This window comes from Eurypyga helias, unplaced genomic scaffold (assembly GCF_000690775.1).
Source record: "Eurypyga helias isolate BGI_N326 unplaced genomic scaffold, ASM69077v1 scaffold42681, whole genome shotgun sequence".
NCBI classification, from domain to species: Eukaryota; Metazoa; Chordata; class Aves; order Eurypygiformes; family Eurypygidae; genus Eurypyga; species Eurypyga helias.
The window spans coordinates 1-16,494 of record NW_010230955.1 but is presented as its reverse complement, the minus strand read 5'-3'; the positions used below and the strand labels follow the sequence as shown (position 1 = coordinate 16,494).

Sequence of the window (16,494 nt, the reverse complement as noted above, 5' to 3'; positions counted from 1 at the left end):
GTCTGAGATTCTGTGAAAAACAACTGAAAATTTGGACTGCAGCAGGGCATAGTCACTTTTCTGGCACAAACAAGTACGACTGCTGTGTGCAGTTCTGAGTGAGTGGTAACCCTCCTAGACAGCGGCTCCTGGACACCAGCAGCGTGTAACTCTAGCTTGTTTGCTCTGAACTTGGGCCTTCCATTTTCCTGGTTTGCTGACCAGTGATTGGAACTTCCACCGGATGGCTGTATGTCCAGCTGTATCACAGATACAGTCGACATGACGGAGCCTGGTTTGCATTCCGTGTCGCCGTTGCTGAAATGGAGGGGCAGTGCCCAAACTCCGGGAACTCTTGCCCTTACCCAGCGGAGGAAAGGCTGTGTGTGGGCTGCGCTGCAGCGACGGAGGAGTCGAAATTCAGTGACTCCTTCCTCCTGTATGGATGACCTGTTCTCCTGCCCCACCAGCTGCTGGTAGTTGACCTGTTCAATTATCTGTCTGCTGGGAGAGACTTTGTTCTTATTGTGCAACACTTCCTTAAACAGAGGTTACACCTAGTGCAATTATTCTTGAAACATTATGTTAAAATTTCCTAAGTAACAGAACAATGACTTGTTCACAAATGCAGGAAAGGGGACCTGGCCACCGACACGAAAACAGCTGTGCAAGGAATGTGCCGTTGGCTTCCCTGGAGGATCGAGGCTGTTAACCTCCACTTTGTCTGATTTTCATTCACTCTTTAGCTTTTTGCTTGATTCTGTAGGTGAGCTGCCTGCAGGAAGTGCTGATAAATACTTCATTGCATCTGCTCTCGTGGAGACCTTACTGGGTTTAATGGCTGTGTCACGTAGCACAGATGATCTGGAACACTTGGCCTCGGTAGACACAGGTGCAGCAGGGGTGCTCTATACTGAGGCTAAGAAAGCTGCCTCCCTCGTGACTGTTTGTGGTGTTAAGGTACATTCTTGCCTCGCTGTGCACACATAGAATCCCAGACTGGTTTGGGTTGGAAGGGACATCAATGCCCACCCAGTGCCCCCCCCTGCCATGGGCAGGGACACCTTCCATAGTCCAGGTTGCTCCAAGCCTCATCCAGCCTGGCCTTGGACACTCCCAGGGATGGGGCATCCCCAGCTTCCCTGGGCAACCTGTCCCAGTGAGCTGTGTACGTGCCAACTGGGAGGGAGGAGGAGCAGGACTCTGCTGTAACGCCGATTTCTGTGACTAGCCCAGCTGCTGGAGCCCACTCTTTCTTCTGTTTTAGGGGGATTATGTGCACAAGTCTGTGTTCATCATCTTTTTCCAAGGTGACCAGCTGAAGAACAGAGTCAAGAAGATATGCGAAGGGTATGGAAGTCCTACAGCTGGACTGTATTGCACTGTCCCCTGGGACTGTATGTATGCTGTCCTCTCCAGTGTTCGTGTGAAACACATGGGCGTGACTTCACACCGACACTTTCCAGCTCCTTGTTTGACAGTGGCTGTGGGAGCACACACTGCCAGCAAAGAAAATGCACCCTAAGTGGCTGAAACATGTCTTGTGGTCAGAGTAGCTGCTCCCTAAGCGTGTGATGCCCAAAGATGACTGCTTTGCTTGGGAATGCCCTAAAAGCGGGCGAGTTCACGAGCTGAACGCTGGGACCCAGCGGGGTGTCAGTGGGCGATACCCTCCCCGTTTAGACCCGCAGCGACAGCTTCCGCAGCAGCTGCGCTGGCATGGTCGCAGCACCCGGAACTGGGGTGGCCGCTCCACCTCGGGACAGTGCCTCAGAGGCACTGTCGGTGCAGGGAACAGGGGATTTTCTCCCGCTTCCGTTTTCTTAAGCGTTCGGCTTCTGGTTTGGCCTAAAGCGAACTTGGGTACGCACCTGACTCAGAGTGAATCTCTGCTTGGCTGCCTTCGCTGGTCACAAACCTCCCGAGGTGCTTCTCGCTTTATTTCTGCGTTCAGCCGTCTGTTGCCCTGACTCGTTTGTCTCCTTTCCGTCCTCGTCACTGAGATGGCTTGCATGTCTTTCAGATTCCGTGCCTCCCTCTACCCCTGCCCAGAAACTCCCCAGGAGCGGAAGGAAATGGCTTCTGGTGTCAATACCAGAATCGATGATCTTCAGATGGTAAAATAACTGGGGTTAATGCCCTTTTTTCTTTTCTCTTTAATAATACAGCTGAAAACATCTCTGGATCCTATTAAAACAGGAGAATTTTTGGCCCTGTTAGATGACTCTATTCTCAGCTCTGGGTAGCTTGAGAGCAGCAGCTCAGCAGTGCAAGATGTTTATAGACTGCTCAGCTGTTTTCCCTGCCGGGGTTTAGTTTTGGGGTGGTTTGAGCTTTCTGGAGGGCTGGGCAGTTAATTCTATACCTGTAAACCCAACATCGATAGAGAACTGCGTGCCAGCGAGTAGAGAGCAGTACGTGTGTGAGGACAGCATGTTTTCCAGCCGAGGGCATGACTCTGTAGCTGCCTGTTTCATCTGCCAGCTTTGCAAACACTTAAACTCACTTCCAAGTCGAGGGAGCGACACTAACTTCGATTTAGCCATTCTCTTTTCTGCCTGTCTCCATGTTCTCACCTTGTGCTGGCCTGAAGAGCTTCTGCTTCACAGCTCGTCTCTTGTGCAGCAGCCTGGCTGTCGGTGACAAGGCACCAGCACACAAATCTGCTGGGGCCGGCTCTGAAATATTTTCTGCTTGCCTGAAGGAAGAAAGGCAGTGTTATAATGCAGAGAAAAATAAGGGATTTGAGACAAAACATAAGAAAATGTTCAGAAACTAAAAGGAAAAGGGGTTGAATCCGGACTGTTGGTTTGATCTGGAAGCTGCCTCAAGCTGTAAGTTGTGTAGAGAAGCTGCGTGGCAGTTGTAAAGTAGGAGAGAACTTGGGAGCAATTTAACTAGTAGGATTCAAAGCTGCATGTGCCCCTGTCCTCCCTTTCCCTGGAGTCTAAGATTTTCCAGTGTGGAAATCTGACTTGGCCCGAGTCAGTTATGTTCCAGTTGGGAAACACCCTCGGTGGAAAACACTTTCTCCTTTTCCCTTCAGTAAGAGCCTTTCCCTGTAACCTTTGTGTGTTTTCTTGGGGCCGTGTACCCCTCGCTTGTACAGCTCTGCTCTTTTAACCTGGGCGGAGGAAAAAATGTTCTCTCTGATCTCCAAACGGTTCATTGTTTGGAATATCCACTGGCCTTGGAGCTGGAGGAGGGAAGTCGGAAAGTATCCCTGGACAGAAGCCTTAAACCCTTTTAGCAGAGCTAATTGATACGGAGACTCAAGCACATGTTGCAGGCATGAGGCAGCCTTGGGCCTGGGGGTGAGGGTTCACCCATCCCTCCCTCCATCCATCCACACCTCCCGCCCTCTCTCCCTCCCTCCTGGGGTGGGAAAGGCTTGCTCCGCGCCTCTCTGTGCCGCGAGTTTTGGGCGATGGCTTTGCCTCATCTGTATCCTGCTTCTCTGTGCAAGGTGCTGAACCAAACCGAGGACCATCGCCAAAGGGTTCTGCAGGCAGCCGCCAAAAACATCCGGGTCTGGTTCATCAAAGTGCGCAAGATGAAGGCCATCTACCACACCCTGAACCTCTGCAACATCGACGTGACGCAGAAGTGCTTGATCGCCGAGGTCTGGTGTCCTGTGGCTGACCTCGATTCTATCCAGTTTGCTCTCCGGAGAGGCACTGTGAGTACCTGCTGCTCCTGTCCGCTCTGCGGGCACAAAGCCTGGATTTGTTGATCCTTCCGACCTGCCAGTCTCTGAATTCCATCCCTTTGGGCTGTGAGAACCAGTCCCCACAGAGGACGGTTCATTGAAGGTGCAGGAATCGTGGCTTGTAGCTAAAGTTTGTAACAAATACGTGGTGTAAAGCGCTCTGTTCAGGAAAATGCTGCGGTGGTGAGGCAGCGAGTCCTTCGGCACATCCGGTTAACCCGGCTGTGCTGTGTAGTCCTGCTGTTTGGGTATCCAGTGGAACTCACCGGAGGAGCTGTCTGTGACACGAGCAAGCTCGCCCTCTGCTCGGCCGGATAACGGGGTGGGGCGTCACAAAGTCCTTCCATCTGCCGTTTTAACAAAAACAGTCGAACTCTTGCATGAGTTTTCTTGTCCGTCCTAATCAGTGTTCACCCTCCCGCGCTGCGAAGTGCAGAGCAGGGCATGCTTGGCAGCCGTCCTCAGCTGCCCAAGTGCATTTCCTCCTGGTGCAAGCACGCTGCAAAAACGCAAGCTTGCGGCTTTCCCGACGCCAGCGAGGAAGCGGTGTCGTACTCTGGCCTCCAGTGCTCCGAGGATGGGCTTTCTGATCTGCTTTTTTCCCCCGCAGGAGCACAGCGGATCCACTGTTCCGTCTATTTTAAACAGGATGCAGACCAGTCAGACCCCCCCAACGTACAATAAAACGAACAAGTTCACTTCTGGCTTTCAAAACATCGTTGATGCTTACGGCATTGGAACTTACCGGGAAATAAATCCAGGTAAAGTCACGCAGAGCCTGTCCAGCTCACCTCTTGAGTCGCCGTGTTTCTGATAGAGGATTCGGCACCTCTCCGAAGCTGGGTGGGAGCTGGATTGTTAAGCAGCGGCAGCTCTGCTGTGGTAGGTCTCGGCTCCCCGCGAACGGCCTCTCCCTCTCTCCCCTACACGATCATTACCTTCCCGTTCCTGTTCGCCGTGATGTTCGGAGATTTTGGCCATGGGATCCTGATGACGCTGATCGCTGTCTGGATGGTGCTGCGGGAAAGTCGTATTCTGTCACAGAAGAGTGACAATGAGGTATGGTGACAGGTCGCGCTGAGCTTGGCACTTACAACAGCTGCAGCTTGCTTTGCTCGCGTCCTTCCCCCCGGGGCACCCCTTACTCCTTGGGTTTGCAGTCTGTGAAGCGCACGGACTGGGAAGTCTGCAGGCCACAGGCTGAGTAGCGTAATTTCATGCTAGTAGTGAGTTCCCTTGGTTTTCCTTTCGGATATTGATAGGAAATTATTCCTTTCTGCTGTTTAAAGGAACCTGTTTACCACACGTAGTGGATAAGCTGTTGTAACTAATCACCCAAAACTTGGTTCGTGAAGGGGTTCGGTCACTGCAGAACCCCTGGTTGCTGTACGTGTATATCCCGTCTCCAGGACTCTCCCTGTTGCTGGTCAGGGTGGGTGTTGGTTGCTCGGGGCGTGGGTTGACGGCAGGAGAACGGGAGTTACAACGCATGGACAGAGCACGGGGAGCCGAACGGTGTCTGCGACGCCTCGTTCCAGACCGATGCTGAGCTGGGGCTCGCGGCCGCGCTGGGAGCACGGCTCATCCTCTGCAGCTAATCCCAGGCTCTCTGCGGGCAGGCACGCTGCTTAGCCTCTGTGTTCCGATTCTGTCCTGCTGCGCTACCTCCTTAATCCCTGCCACGGGAAATAGGGACTTTGGGCTTTCAGTCCATATGGCCAGCGCTGTTTGTCCTGATTTTCCTGTTTTGTCTGGGGGAGACCTTCCTCGTTCTCATTTGTGCCTCTTCGGGGTGTGTTTGTCTCACACTAGATGTTCAACATGGTGTTTAGTGGCCGGTACATCATCCTGCTGATGGGCCTGTTCTCCACGTACACCGGCCTCATCTACAACGACTGCTTCTCCAAGTCCCTGAACATGTTCGGCTCGTCCTGGAGCGTCCGGCCCATGTTCTCCAAAGGCAATTGGTCGTGAGTACATAGTTGGTAACTTGACAGGGGGACAGCGACAAGCGGGTGACGTCTCTTTGCCCCTTGTCCTCCCAGCTCAGGAAAACAAAAGCTCCCGAACTCTGGTTCGGGTGGAATGGGCAGAGGGCTCTCAGTCTGTCGAGTGTCAAACCAGCTGCTTTTTTATTTTCCAGAAAACTTGTAAAGATGCAGCTTAGCACCTTTCTCCCACAGACAGCAAAATTCCTGTCCCCTGCGTGTTTCTTCCTGTGACACTGAGTGACAAGTCAAGAGACAGGTTTATTATTCGTTCAGAAAATCTCTAGGAACACGCAGGAACTTTCAAGTTCTCTTCAGTTCGAGACATTTCTTGCTCTCACACGGGAAGAATGTTAGTTAGTGCAGAAGGAGGACAGTATTGCATGTGTTAATATCTCTGTACTCGCCTTCTGCCCCAACAGAGATGCCCTGCTCGAGAGTACTCCTCTGCTTCAGCTGAACCCTGCCATTCCAGGGGTGTTCGGTGGACCCTACCCCTTCGGCATTGACCCGGTAAGAGCTTTTCCTGCCTTTCCTGTCCTTGAAGAACATCCTCTGTGTCAACAGAAAGAAAAGTGCCTGCCCAGTAGACTGGGAAAGGCTTCCACACCTCAGCCATTCCCTTTTATCCATGTTGGAAATGCTCCTGAACAAGAACATGAATTCAGTTCCTACTGGGACACTGGATTCAGGACAGGGAGATTTTCAGGCCCGCTCAAGGCTCTCTCACCCTTTCCAACCTCCGGTGTTTTAATCGAGTGTGGTAAGGCTTGCAAATCACTTCATCAAGTGGCTGTTTTTACTTTGGGGAAAGTTAGTTATCTCCTTTTTTTTTTTCTCCAGTCAGCCTTGGAAATGTGAGTTTCCAAGCACTCCTGTCACGTATCTGCCCGCATCAGGAACACGCTCCTAGGGCCGCGCACAATACCCGATACAAAACTTGTGTGTGTTCCCCAGTAAAGAGGAAGGGCAGAAAATCAGAGCTGTGGGTAATTCTGCCTTTAAAGGGATAATTCTATTTTTTTTCAGTCAAGGGTACAGCCCCCTTTTTCCTGTAACTTTGGCCAACTGTAAAAACACAGCAAGGCTCGGTTCCTGCCGTGCTGGGGGGTCAGTTGCTGTGAGACGATTCCAGCAGAAGAGGTGGCCGGCTCGTTTCCCAGCAGATCCGTCTGACACGCATCTGTAAACCCTGCTCTTGCAGCCCAGCGCTTCCGGCGTGGCTCACGCAGTTTAGCTCAAAGCGGGCACTTTCTCTCTCTTGTTCTCTCACTCCGGGTTTGGCTGACTCAGGGTTCTTTTTCACAGATCTGGAATATTGCCAGCAATAAGCTGGCCTTCCTCAATTCCTTCAAGATGAAAATGTCTGTGATCCTTGGCATTATCCACATGCTCTTCGGTGTCACGCTGAGTCTTCTCAACCACATGTAAGCGCTTTGCTCCGGTTTTCTTTGGGGGGAGCTTCTCTGCGTGCCGTGTGTGTAGGTCGAAGACGCGGGAGCCTTCGGCCGGAGGGTGCGACGCGGCCGTGTCCGCAGGAGCGCGCGTCGGGGCGGTGTCAGCTTGTCCCAGCTGTTGCTGCGGCGCTTAGTTCTGTCCCAGCGATGCGCTTCACCTTCTTACTAAAACCGATGCTAACCACATGTAATTTCAACCTCTCTCTTTTCCCCCCGTAGCTATTTTAAGAAGCCGCTGAACATATACCTCGGATTTATCCCAGAAATGATTTTCATGTCGTCACTGTTTGGATACCTCGTTATTCTCATTTTCTACAAGTGGACGGCCTACGATGCTCACACGTCAAAGGATGCCCCGAGCCTGTTAATACACTTTATCAACATGTTTCTGTTCTCCTACAGCGACACCAGTAATAAGATGCTTTACCGAGGGCAGGTGCGTGCTCTTCCTGGGATGAGAGCGGAGATCGTTCCTGGCCTTCGCGTTTTTCGTCGCCCTTCTGAGAACTGTGAAATCAAGCGGGAGACTATTTGTCACCGCGGTAGAGGAAACGGGGCGTCATTTCCAAAGCCTGACACTGTGTCATGTTGGAAAAGGAAGGAGTAGTCCCGATACTGGGAGTTTATGTCAGTCTGAACCCAAGTTTATGTCAGTTTATGTCAGTCTGAACCCAAGTCAGCCGTAGGTCCAGGAAATTTGGATCCAGACTAATAGTGGAAGGTGTTTAGGAGTATTGGGCTGCGCGGTGCTGCCTCTGAGCTTGGCTAAGACACCAGCGCCGTTTCATCTCGGCGCTGTTGGATATCTGCCACACTGCCCCTGCAGAATCTTTGGGATTTCTCCTTAGTCTAAACCCGTACCAGCATTCCATGGGGGATGGATGGGGCAGCTGCACGCAGGCGTTGCGTACGGCACATCTTGCTGTTCAGGGACAGAGAGCGAAGCGCGCACGTACCCTGGGAGTTCAGTCGTGGGGTGTTACGTGAGACCTCTTGCTGGGTGTTGTGTGTCTGGGCAGGAACTGCCTCTGGATCATCTGAGACCTGTTTCTCTTACAGCAAGGGCTCCAGTGTTTCCTCGTGGTGGTGGCGTTGCTGTGCGTGCCCTGGATGCTGGTAGCTAAGCCCCTGGTCCTTCGCCATCAGTATTTGAGGAGAAAGCACTTGGTGGGTGACTCCCTCTTCCGTTCTCAATCTGAAAACTCATTACGTTTGAAAAGCTGCGTTCTTGGATGCGCAGGCTCACGCTGCCTTGTGACCTGTAAAACGGGGGTGTTTTTTGCATAGTCCTGGGCAGAAAGGCAGGTGGGTTTTACTGCAGACAAAGCACTGCCCGCCCGCTTCTCAGATCGGGACCCTTTAAAATCCGCCTTTAAAATCCCTGTGCAGCGGCAGCGAGGAAAGCAGCGTGTCTGGCTTGGGCTTTGTCGGCGGGTTTGGGAGCACGGGGTGCACTCGTGTGCCTTGGCTAGGCTGACAGCGTAGGAGCAGAGGCGTGAGCTGAACCGGCCGGCAGACTCCTCAGCCACATTTAACGCCATTTGGATGGTGAAAAATAACGATTAGAAGGGAAAAAACATAGTCTTTTTGTGAGAGGTGGTCTGCTGGGGTACTCTCTAGGTTTCCAGCTGTACTGTAAAGTATCTTTATGTGAAATGCAGGAACCTGGCACACGTGCACTGAGGATACTTGAAAATTCTCCCTGCATGTATGGCAGACAGCTGTTAGGATGCTGAGTCAAAGCTCAGTTCAGTGAAAGACACTCCCTCTCCCTTCTCTGACCATCTTTCATCCTCCCATGTCCCCTCCATTCGTCTCCCCTTCTCTTTTTGTTTTCTTCCTCCTCCCTTTCTTTTCTTCCGTTCGCCATCAGGAAGGGCAGCCCGTGGAGGCCCAGGTCAGCACACTCCCGAGCCCGCAGGCACTAGAGGCAGCAGCGGCTGCGACAGTGAGTGGATTTAAAAATCACCTGATGGATTTAAAGATGGGAGTTGGCTTTCTATCTAATTACCAAGGGAGCACGGAATGTATCTGAATCTCGTAAGGGAATGACAACTGCACCTTTAGGGTGAAAAGCCTCCTGGAAAAGAGCGAGGCTCAGCACAATTGATACATTCTGGAAGAAGTACCAGGCTGACGGATAATAGTTGTGTCGGCACAGAGGGCAGAGACGCTTCTCTGCGGGAGTGCTGCTGAAATCACAGCCTGCAGAGCAGCACGGGAATTCCTTGCTACCACATCCCCCAGGTTAAGTTCCCCTTTTTTCCTTCTCTTGCGTGTCTGTTTAAGGTAGATCAGGATCCTCAGCGAAGCGTTTCTGCTTGCATCCCGTGTTCCCACACACCATGTTCGTGATGGCTTCCCTCCGGCGTCCCTGGCTTTCACCCTTGTGCCCCCGGAGACGCTTGGACGTGAAACCGTCGTGCGCAATCGAGCCCCTCGGGCGCGGGGTTTGTTACTAATTAGTGTCTAAGCCCACAGACGGCCCCTTGCTGCTCAACCCTCCCGGGCGAGTGAAGGTTGTAGCAGCTCCCAGAGCCTTCCTCCTCCCCAGTATCGCACTCGGTTTTAGCTGCCAGTGGCGTGTTCCTCGTGGCGGGTTCCACGTGTCAGAGGCATGCTTTAGCCGTTGGCCGGAGTTTCCTCTCGTGACATCTTGAACAGCCTCGCGGAAGCGTCGGAGATCAAAGGGATCTTTGCGCGTGGTCCCCCCGGCGTAGTAAGCGCAGCTCAGTGCGAGGCGCTGCGAGGGAAGGGGGGGTGAGCTGTGGTTGCAGGTGTAAAGCGAACGGTGAGAGTCGTGGCGGCCCGGTTTAGGTGGGACGGTTACAGGGAATGGATACAAGGTGGGGGCGGGGGAAAAGCTGCAAAAGTGCAAGTTCACGCAGGCTGGAAACAACAAACAGAACGCTGACGCTGCTCTTCGGGGGCTTGTGATGTTTCAGACATGCTAAAAGTCCTAAAAAGGCGTTGTCTTACTGATAAGCATATATTCTTAAATTATGCTTCTGTTTTCAGAGCACGACCATCCCCCTCGTTGGGTTTTAGCAACCTGGCAGAAATCTGTAATTCCCATCAGGCGTTCTGAGCCTATTTACAGTCCAGCCTAAACCAAAAGCAGGCTTCCAAGCCCAAATCAGTTCAAAGAGCGTCCAGCGGCTGTTCCGCTGGTCTGCCGGAGCGATGCGCGGTGGATGGCGACGGGACCCTGCGCCTCCTGGGTTCGCAGTCACCCCGGAGCTCGTGGAGCCTTAGCCCAGTCCCTTCCGTGTCGCAGATGACCCCAGTGCTACAGCTCAGGGCAGGATTTTCTTCCCATTCGTGGCATTCCGGTTGGCCTCTCCGGATGGGTCAGACTCGGGTCTGAATTTAGGGTCCCTCGGACCAGTGACGAGCGTTTTCTCTCTTTGGAGCATCCATGGGGACACAGAAATCCTGCTCAGAGCTGCCTGCTGAGCAGAGGTCGAGGGAGCCTGGCATGCAGGTTACGCCTTGGCTGTCCGAACGTGTTTGCGAAGGGTGAAAGCTCTGCGTGAGGGCCCTGTCGGGGGATGCCGGCGTCTGTGCATCCCTCGGCGGTAGGACAGCGGAGGAGGAAGCCTGCCAGAAATCAGATGTTGGCCGTGCAGGTGGCAAGTGAGAGCAACTCCCGACTGGTGGGAATGTCAGAACCGATGCCTGTGAAAGGGGCTGCGTGCGGAGTTCCCAAGCGAGGGCAGGTCTGATTTCCCACGCGTGGTGGTGCGCCTGACGCTCGCGGGGAGCCGGCGTGTGTGTGTGTCAGTCCATCCTGCTTTGGGTGTCACGGTGTGACTGCTCCCGTTGTGTCGGTGTGCGTCCAGCAACGCGGCGGTGCCAGCCAGTGGCCTTGAGGGACGTGCTTTTCCTTGTACTTAGGGTTGCAATTGCTCCGTAGACATGTACCGATCACTCACGCAGACAGACTTTTTTCCCCAGCCCTTTTTTTTTCCTTCCCATCCAAGCTGGGAAATAGAGTTGTCCAGGTGGCTTAACCTGGGCCTTAATACTTAATATTTCGTTTCCTTCTGTGAGCTGCTGCTGCACGTGGAGTCGTGAGAAGCGTGTCCTGGCAGTAAAACACCAACAACACTCTGCTCTGTCTGTCTCTGCCTGTGTTAGGGCACGCACAACTTCGGTGGGATCCGGGTGGGCAACGGACCGACTGAGGAGGATGCTGAGATCATTCAGCACGACCAGCTCTCGACCCACTCCGAGGAGGGTGAAGAGGTGAGCACCGAGCAGCCCCGCTCCCGGGGCAGCGCGTTTGCCCGCAGAACGTGCCGGGGTTCTGATGGCATTTACTGATTTCCGAGCTGTTCAAATAGCAGCATTTTCAGTCTCTTGGGCATACCCAGCACTCCAGAAAAAGCAGTAGGATTTGCATATAAAGGGAGACGTGGCTCTCTTTGTCCCCCTTAAAAACAACCATCAGCGTACGGGCCACGCAGGGGGAGTTGCACGGTGCTCCTGGGTGGCACGTGCCGCTTAGGCCCTGGCCGAGGGGCCGTGCCCTGCTTCTCCAGGGAAATCCAAGGGCTGTGTGTCCACAGCAGCCAAATCCTCCTCCTGTGTTCAGTTTGGCCGTTGGGGGTAGTATTAATTGCTTACCTTACCGCCGGTAGAGAAGCAAAAGGAGTCGACCTCGCGTGGTCTGGGAGTGTTCTGATGCCTCTGAACAGCTCCTCAGCCGTGTCCCGCCTCGGTGAGGCCTGAGGCGTGTCGCTGTGTCACCATTAGGAGGGGATCATTGAATGTGATGATGATTAATGTTGTGATCGAGACGCTGCACTAAATGTCAACTTGTGTTTTCAAGCCTACGGAGGACGAGGTGGTAAGATTACAGCCGGCTTTGCGTTCGGGTGCATCTGGGCCATTTCCCATGGGTGTAAAACGCGCTGAACTAAACGTCTTGTGTCACATCTCGTTCCCCAAAAGATCCAGCTATTTCCATGTTACAGGCCATTTTTAATTCTTCATACATCCCCGCTCATTAATAGACTTTTAATTACTTCATCTACACGGCTTGTTTGTCTCGCCCCCTGTCTGCAGATCTTCCTTAGTTTACCTGGAAAGCTGGTTTTGGGCTGGAAGTCTGAAAGGGGAAAGGTTTTGCTGTTAAACTTCTGCAGAAGAAACCTGGTTTCCCTTAGGCTGTCTCTTTGGTAGTTCTGCACGGCAGCAAACTCTGTCGAGGGATTTTTTTTTTTCCCAAAGCATCTGCAGTTTTAAGGGTGATACTGGGTGTTGCCAGCCAGCAAGTGTGGGAAAAACCAGTCCAGTTTCCCACAGGTCAACAACCCAACCACCCAGCGTCTTTCTGTAAAAGGAACACCCTGTTCTGGGAAACTGCCTGTCCCTCAGCACTTGTAGCGAGGATGAGGGTTCGAGGAATGGTTTTTAGGAATATCCCACAGGTTTCAGCGCTATCGAGTAACCAGTTTTGTTAAAAGTCTATAAATGCCATGAAATTAGAGCTCCGCAGCAATGGTGCTGCTGTCCACCGGGCTGAGAGTGGTTTTGCTCAGAGATCTGCTACGCCTAGGCCCATCTGGAATGGAGGGGGGCGCGGAAAGAGCGCACGGGCGTAGCTGGGAAGTCGCTGCTTCCCTGAGCCTGCGGACCTACACGTGCTGTGCCGAGCGATCCTGCGGATTGTCCCACGCCGCAGTCCCGCCTGCCGGCAGCTCGTCACTGCCAAACACCCATCGCGTGTCGCCTGTCGGGACGGGGCACGGCTCGCGGGGGCAGGCTTTGTCCAACGGCTGTGCCGTTCGCGTTCGGTGGAGAAGGAATTGGGCTTTTGACAGCTAATCTGACCGAACTGCGTGACATATTTGCTGCCCTGGGTACGCCGGGGGAGGAAGAAGAACATAAATAGCTCCCTGTGCATGCTTGGAGCATTAGTCACTTGATGTATTTGAGACCTCGTGTTCGCTTCGCTTAAATATGAGCAGTTTCCCAAGCATGGATTACATCCAAAACGCAGGGAATGCTTTCCCAAGCTGCCAAACTGTCCCACACTGCAGACTTCCTTATAAGTTCTTCTTTTATTATTTCCAACCAAACAAAAAAGTCCCCAGGGCCCAGCGCCCGTGCCGGGGAACGGCGCGCGGATGTGACTTCCCAAGGTTGCTTGGCGTGTTGTTTTTGCCGGCGAAAAGGGCGAGTTCGCACCTTGCAAAAGGTTCCGGTCGATCCCGTCGCGAAGGTGCGCGCGCAGTAGCGCCTGGGAGCGCCGTCTCCGTTTCGTGGAGGTACATACCATTTCCCAGTGAATCACGAGCCCCGTGTTGCTGCTGAACTCTCTTTTCCTGGCAAAGCCGTTGGCTGAGTGTGAAACCCCTTGTTTTGGCACGACTGGCCGTGTGTGACAACAGTGCTGCTCGCGCTGCAGCAGCCAGCTGTCGTTCCACGCAACCTAGCAAGGCGAGAGAACTCGTTTTTCACGCAAAACTGCCGCGCTAAACCAGGAGGAGACAGCCCAGTCTGACCTCAAACGCCACGTCCTGTACCGGGCCGTGGCTTGCTTGCCTCACGCAGCTGGGCTCGCGGCGCTCACCGCTCTGTTCCCTCCGCAGTTCGACTTCGGCGATACCGTGGTGTACCAGGCTATCCACACCATCGAGTACTGCCTGGGCTGCATCTCCAACACCGCCTCCTACCTGCGCCTCTGGGCGCTCAGCTTAGCCCACGCACGTGAGTATCCCCTGCGGAATGCGGGGCCGGGGCCATGGGTGGGAGGCAGGAGCGCCTGGAGCCTCCCCGGAGCTGCCCTCTGGGACGCTGGCGAAGGGCAAGGCTGCGCGTGCGTTAGCTGGGGGTGCTCGCTTGCGCTCTGCCAGGAGCTGCCCGGGCCTAGGAGCGGGGATCGGGGCCGAAAGCGCCGAACGCAGCAAATTGCCGCTGAGCGAGGACCCTGCCCTGCGCGTGCGACGGCACCCCGCGCGCGGAGCTGCTGTCCCTCCCAAGTTTCCCACCTCCCTACGGGGAGTTTTGCTTGTAAGTCAACTGTAACAACTTCCCGTTCTGGCTGAATGTTTGGAAACGAGCCCTCCCCCTCTCCTGTCCCCCGGCAGAGCTCTCGGAGGTGCTCTGGACCATGGTGATCCACGTCGGCCTCAGCGTGCGGAGTCTGGGCGGAGGCTTTGGCCTCTTCTTCATATTTGCTGCTTTCGCCACCCTGACAGTGGCCATTCTCCTGGTCATGGAGGGACTGTCGGCGTTTCTCCATGCTCTCCGCTTGCACTGGTGAGTTACTGGAACTTTCCAAAGCCAGAAAATTGTGTCACCTGGAGTGCAGAGCTGCCATCTTCCAGGAAATCGTGTTGGCCCTTTCACAGGAAAGAGAAGGCCATAAAATTGGGGTGGTGGGTGATACTGAGCCAGGATCAGGCTGGAGCCCCTCTGCCGTGGGCAAAGGCTGGGAGAGTTGGGAGGTTCAGCCTGGAGAAGGGAAGCTCTGGGGAGACCTCAGAGCCCCTTCCAGTGCCTGGGGGGGCTACAAGGAAGCTGGGGGGGGACTTTTCCCAAGGGCAGGGAGTGACAGGACAAGGGGTGACGGGTTTAAAGAGGGAGATGGAGATGGGACATCAGGAAGGAATTCTTCCCACAGAGGGTGGGAGCACTGGGACAGGTTGCCCAGAGAAGCTGTGGATGCCCCATCCCTGGAAGTGTCCAAGGCCAGGCTGGATGAGGCTTGGAGCAACCTGGGCTAGTGGAAGGTGTCCCTGCCCATGGCAGGGTGGTTGGAACTGGATGATCTTTAAGGTGCCTCCCAACCCAAACCATTCTGTGACTCTGTGAATGTTCAGAAGTGCAGAGACCACAGATCTCTGTGTAACTGCTGTAAACTGTAGGCTGTTAACTCTCTGTAAATGTGTAACTGCCCTGCAGCAGGAGTGCTCTGACAGCACGGAGTCTTTAGGGAGTTTTCTAGCGATACACCACTCCCGCCTGATGGTGTGCATAAACGTTGCTTAGAAACTGTGGAGAGTAACTGATCTCAGCTGAAAAATGCGCTCGACTAAAGCTCCGTGAGCAGCGGGCAGGCTGCGCGAGGGAGATGAGCCGGCTCATGGCTCTCGGTCGGACTTTTGTCCCAGCCCTCGCTCTGCTGCCTGGGGCTGACGTCTCTGCCCTCCGTGTGGGGCAGCTACTGCCCGCAGTTCCCTCAGCGTGGTCTCCGTGCGGCCTTGCCCCCGGCGGGGCAGCTTTGCCCCTGCCCCCGGGCTGCTCCGGAATCGCAGCCGCTTCCTGCGGGGCTGGCGTACGGGCTGATGCTTCCGTAGCCCCGCAACTCTCGAGCTCCCCTGGGTGCAGGCAGCCAGGACACAAGAAGGATTCGCTCCCCGGGGTGCGCGTTGCTTCCTCCGCACCCAGGTGTGGGAGTGGTCGAGAGCTTTCCCTGATCCGTATCCGAGAGCGCCCCTTGTTCCACTTGGGATCCTCTGGTCAGTGCTGGGATCACAGGACCACGGGGTTTGCTGTCTGGGGTCCTCTCCAGCTGGAAGCACAGGGAAGTGTGTCCGTCTGTCCTCCGGCCGGGTCTGGCTGCTGCCGTCTCCTGGGGCGGTTGGTCCCGGGTCGGTCAGGAGAAGAAAGTGAAGTCCCACGACGTTCACAAGGAATATTCTGCCTTGCTTAAACGTTGCTTGCTTGAACAGGTTGTGAGCACTTGGAGAAGGCAGATCCGTGGGCAAGAAGGGCAGGCAGCGCCTCTAAAACCGAAAAAGGAAGGAAGGAAATCAGCCTTTTTGCCCTTTTCCGCTGCTCACGGGGCAGGAGCCCTCGTCCTTTCGCCCTCTCTGCCGTGGAGGCTCTGGCCTTTGCAGCTCAAGCGAGAGCTTCTCCGGGAACTCGGGGGTGTAGCCATCTTGTGCCGCGGAACCAGGGGATGACGACGCTGCCACAAATGGCTGCGGGATGGTGCTGCCGCTTTTCCTGGCTCCCCGCCTGGAAACCTTCCTCCTGGGCACTCGCAGAGTCGGTGCTGACCGGCTGGCGCCCTGTGAACCCTGCCTGGGATTGCCGCGCAGGCGAGGGGCAGCGGGAGCCGCGCTCCGACGCCGGACGTGCGGGTTCTGGTCTGCACCCGCTCATGAATTCGGGATTTTCAAGCTTTCCCCTCTCCGGGCTGCCGCGCCGCGTGGCACGTTCCGGAGCAGTCGTGGGTGAACGGTGCAGCGGAGCTTTTCTGCTTGGCAGGCTCAGTGTTTCCTGGTTTACCCAAGGGGTGGGCTCAGACAGGAAAACAGGGTTTTCCAGAGATGCCGGTGTTAACCACCGCGCATTGCACGTATGGACGCCGCTCCCCGGGCTCCTGGAACGGGCGTGGGGCGTT

At 54.7% G+C, this 16,494-nt stretch overlaps 1 protein-coding gene across 1 annotated transcript; it reads left to right on the top strand.

Annotated features, from left to right (window-relative positions):
* Window positions 1-261: 261 nt before the first annotated feature.
* Window positions 262-14,406, top strand: LOC104516549 (V-type proton ATPase 116 kDa subunit a). Its single transcript, XM_010160903.1, has 16 exons — window positions 262-274; window positions 746-939; window positions 1,247-1,329; window positions 2,003-2,096; window positions 3,446-3,658; window positions 4,299-4,449; window positions 4,608-4,747; window positions 5,501-5,658; window positions 6,099-6,189; window positions 6,985-7,103; window positions 7,353-7,569; window positions 8,193-8,300; window positions 11,274-11,381; window positions 11,968-11,985; window positions 13,733-13,850; window positions 14,231-14,406. The coding sequence occupies exons 1-16, from the start codon at window positions 262-264 to the stop codon at window positions 14,404-14,406; spliced, it is 2,001 nt and encodes a 666-aa protein (XP_010159205.1).
* Window positions 14,407-16,494: the final 2,088 nt, after the last annotated feature.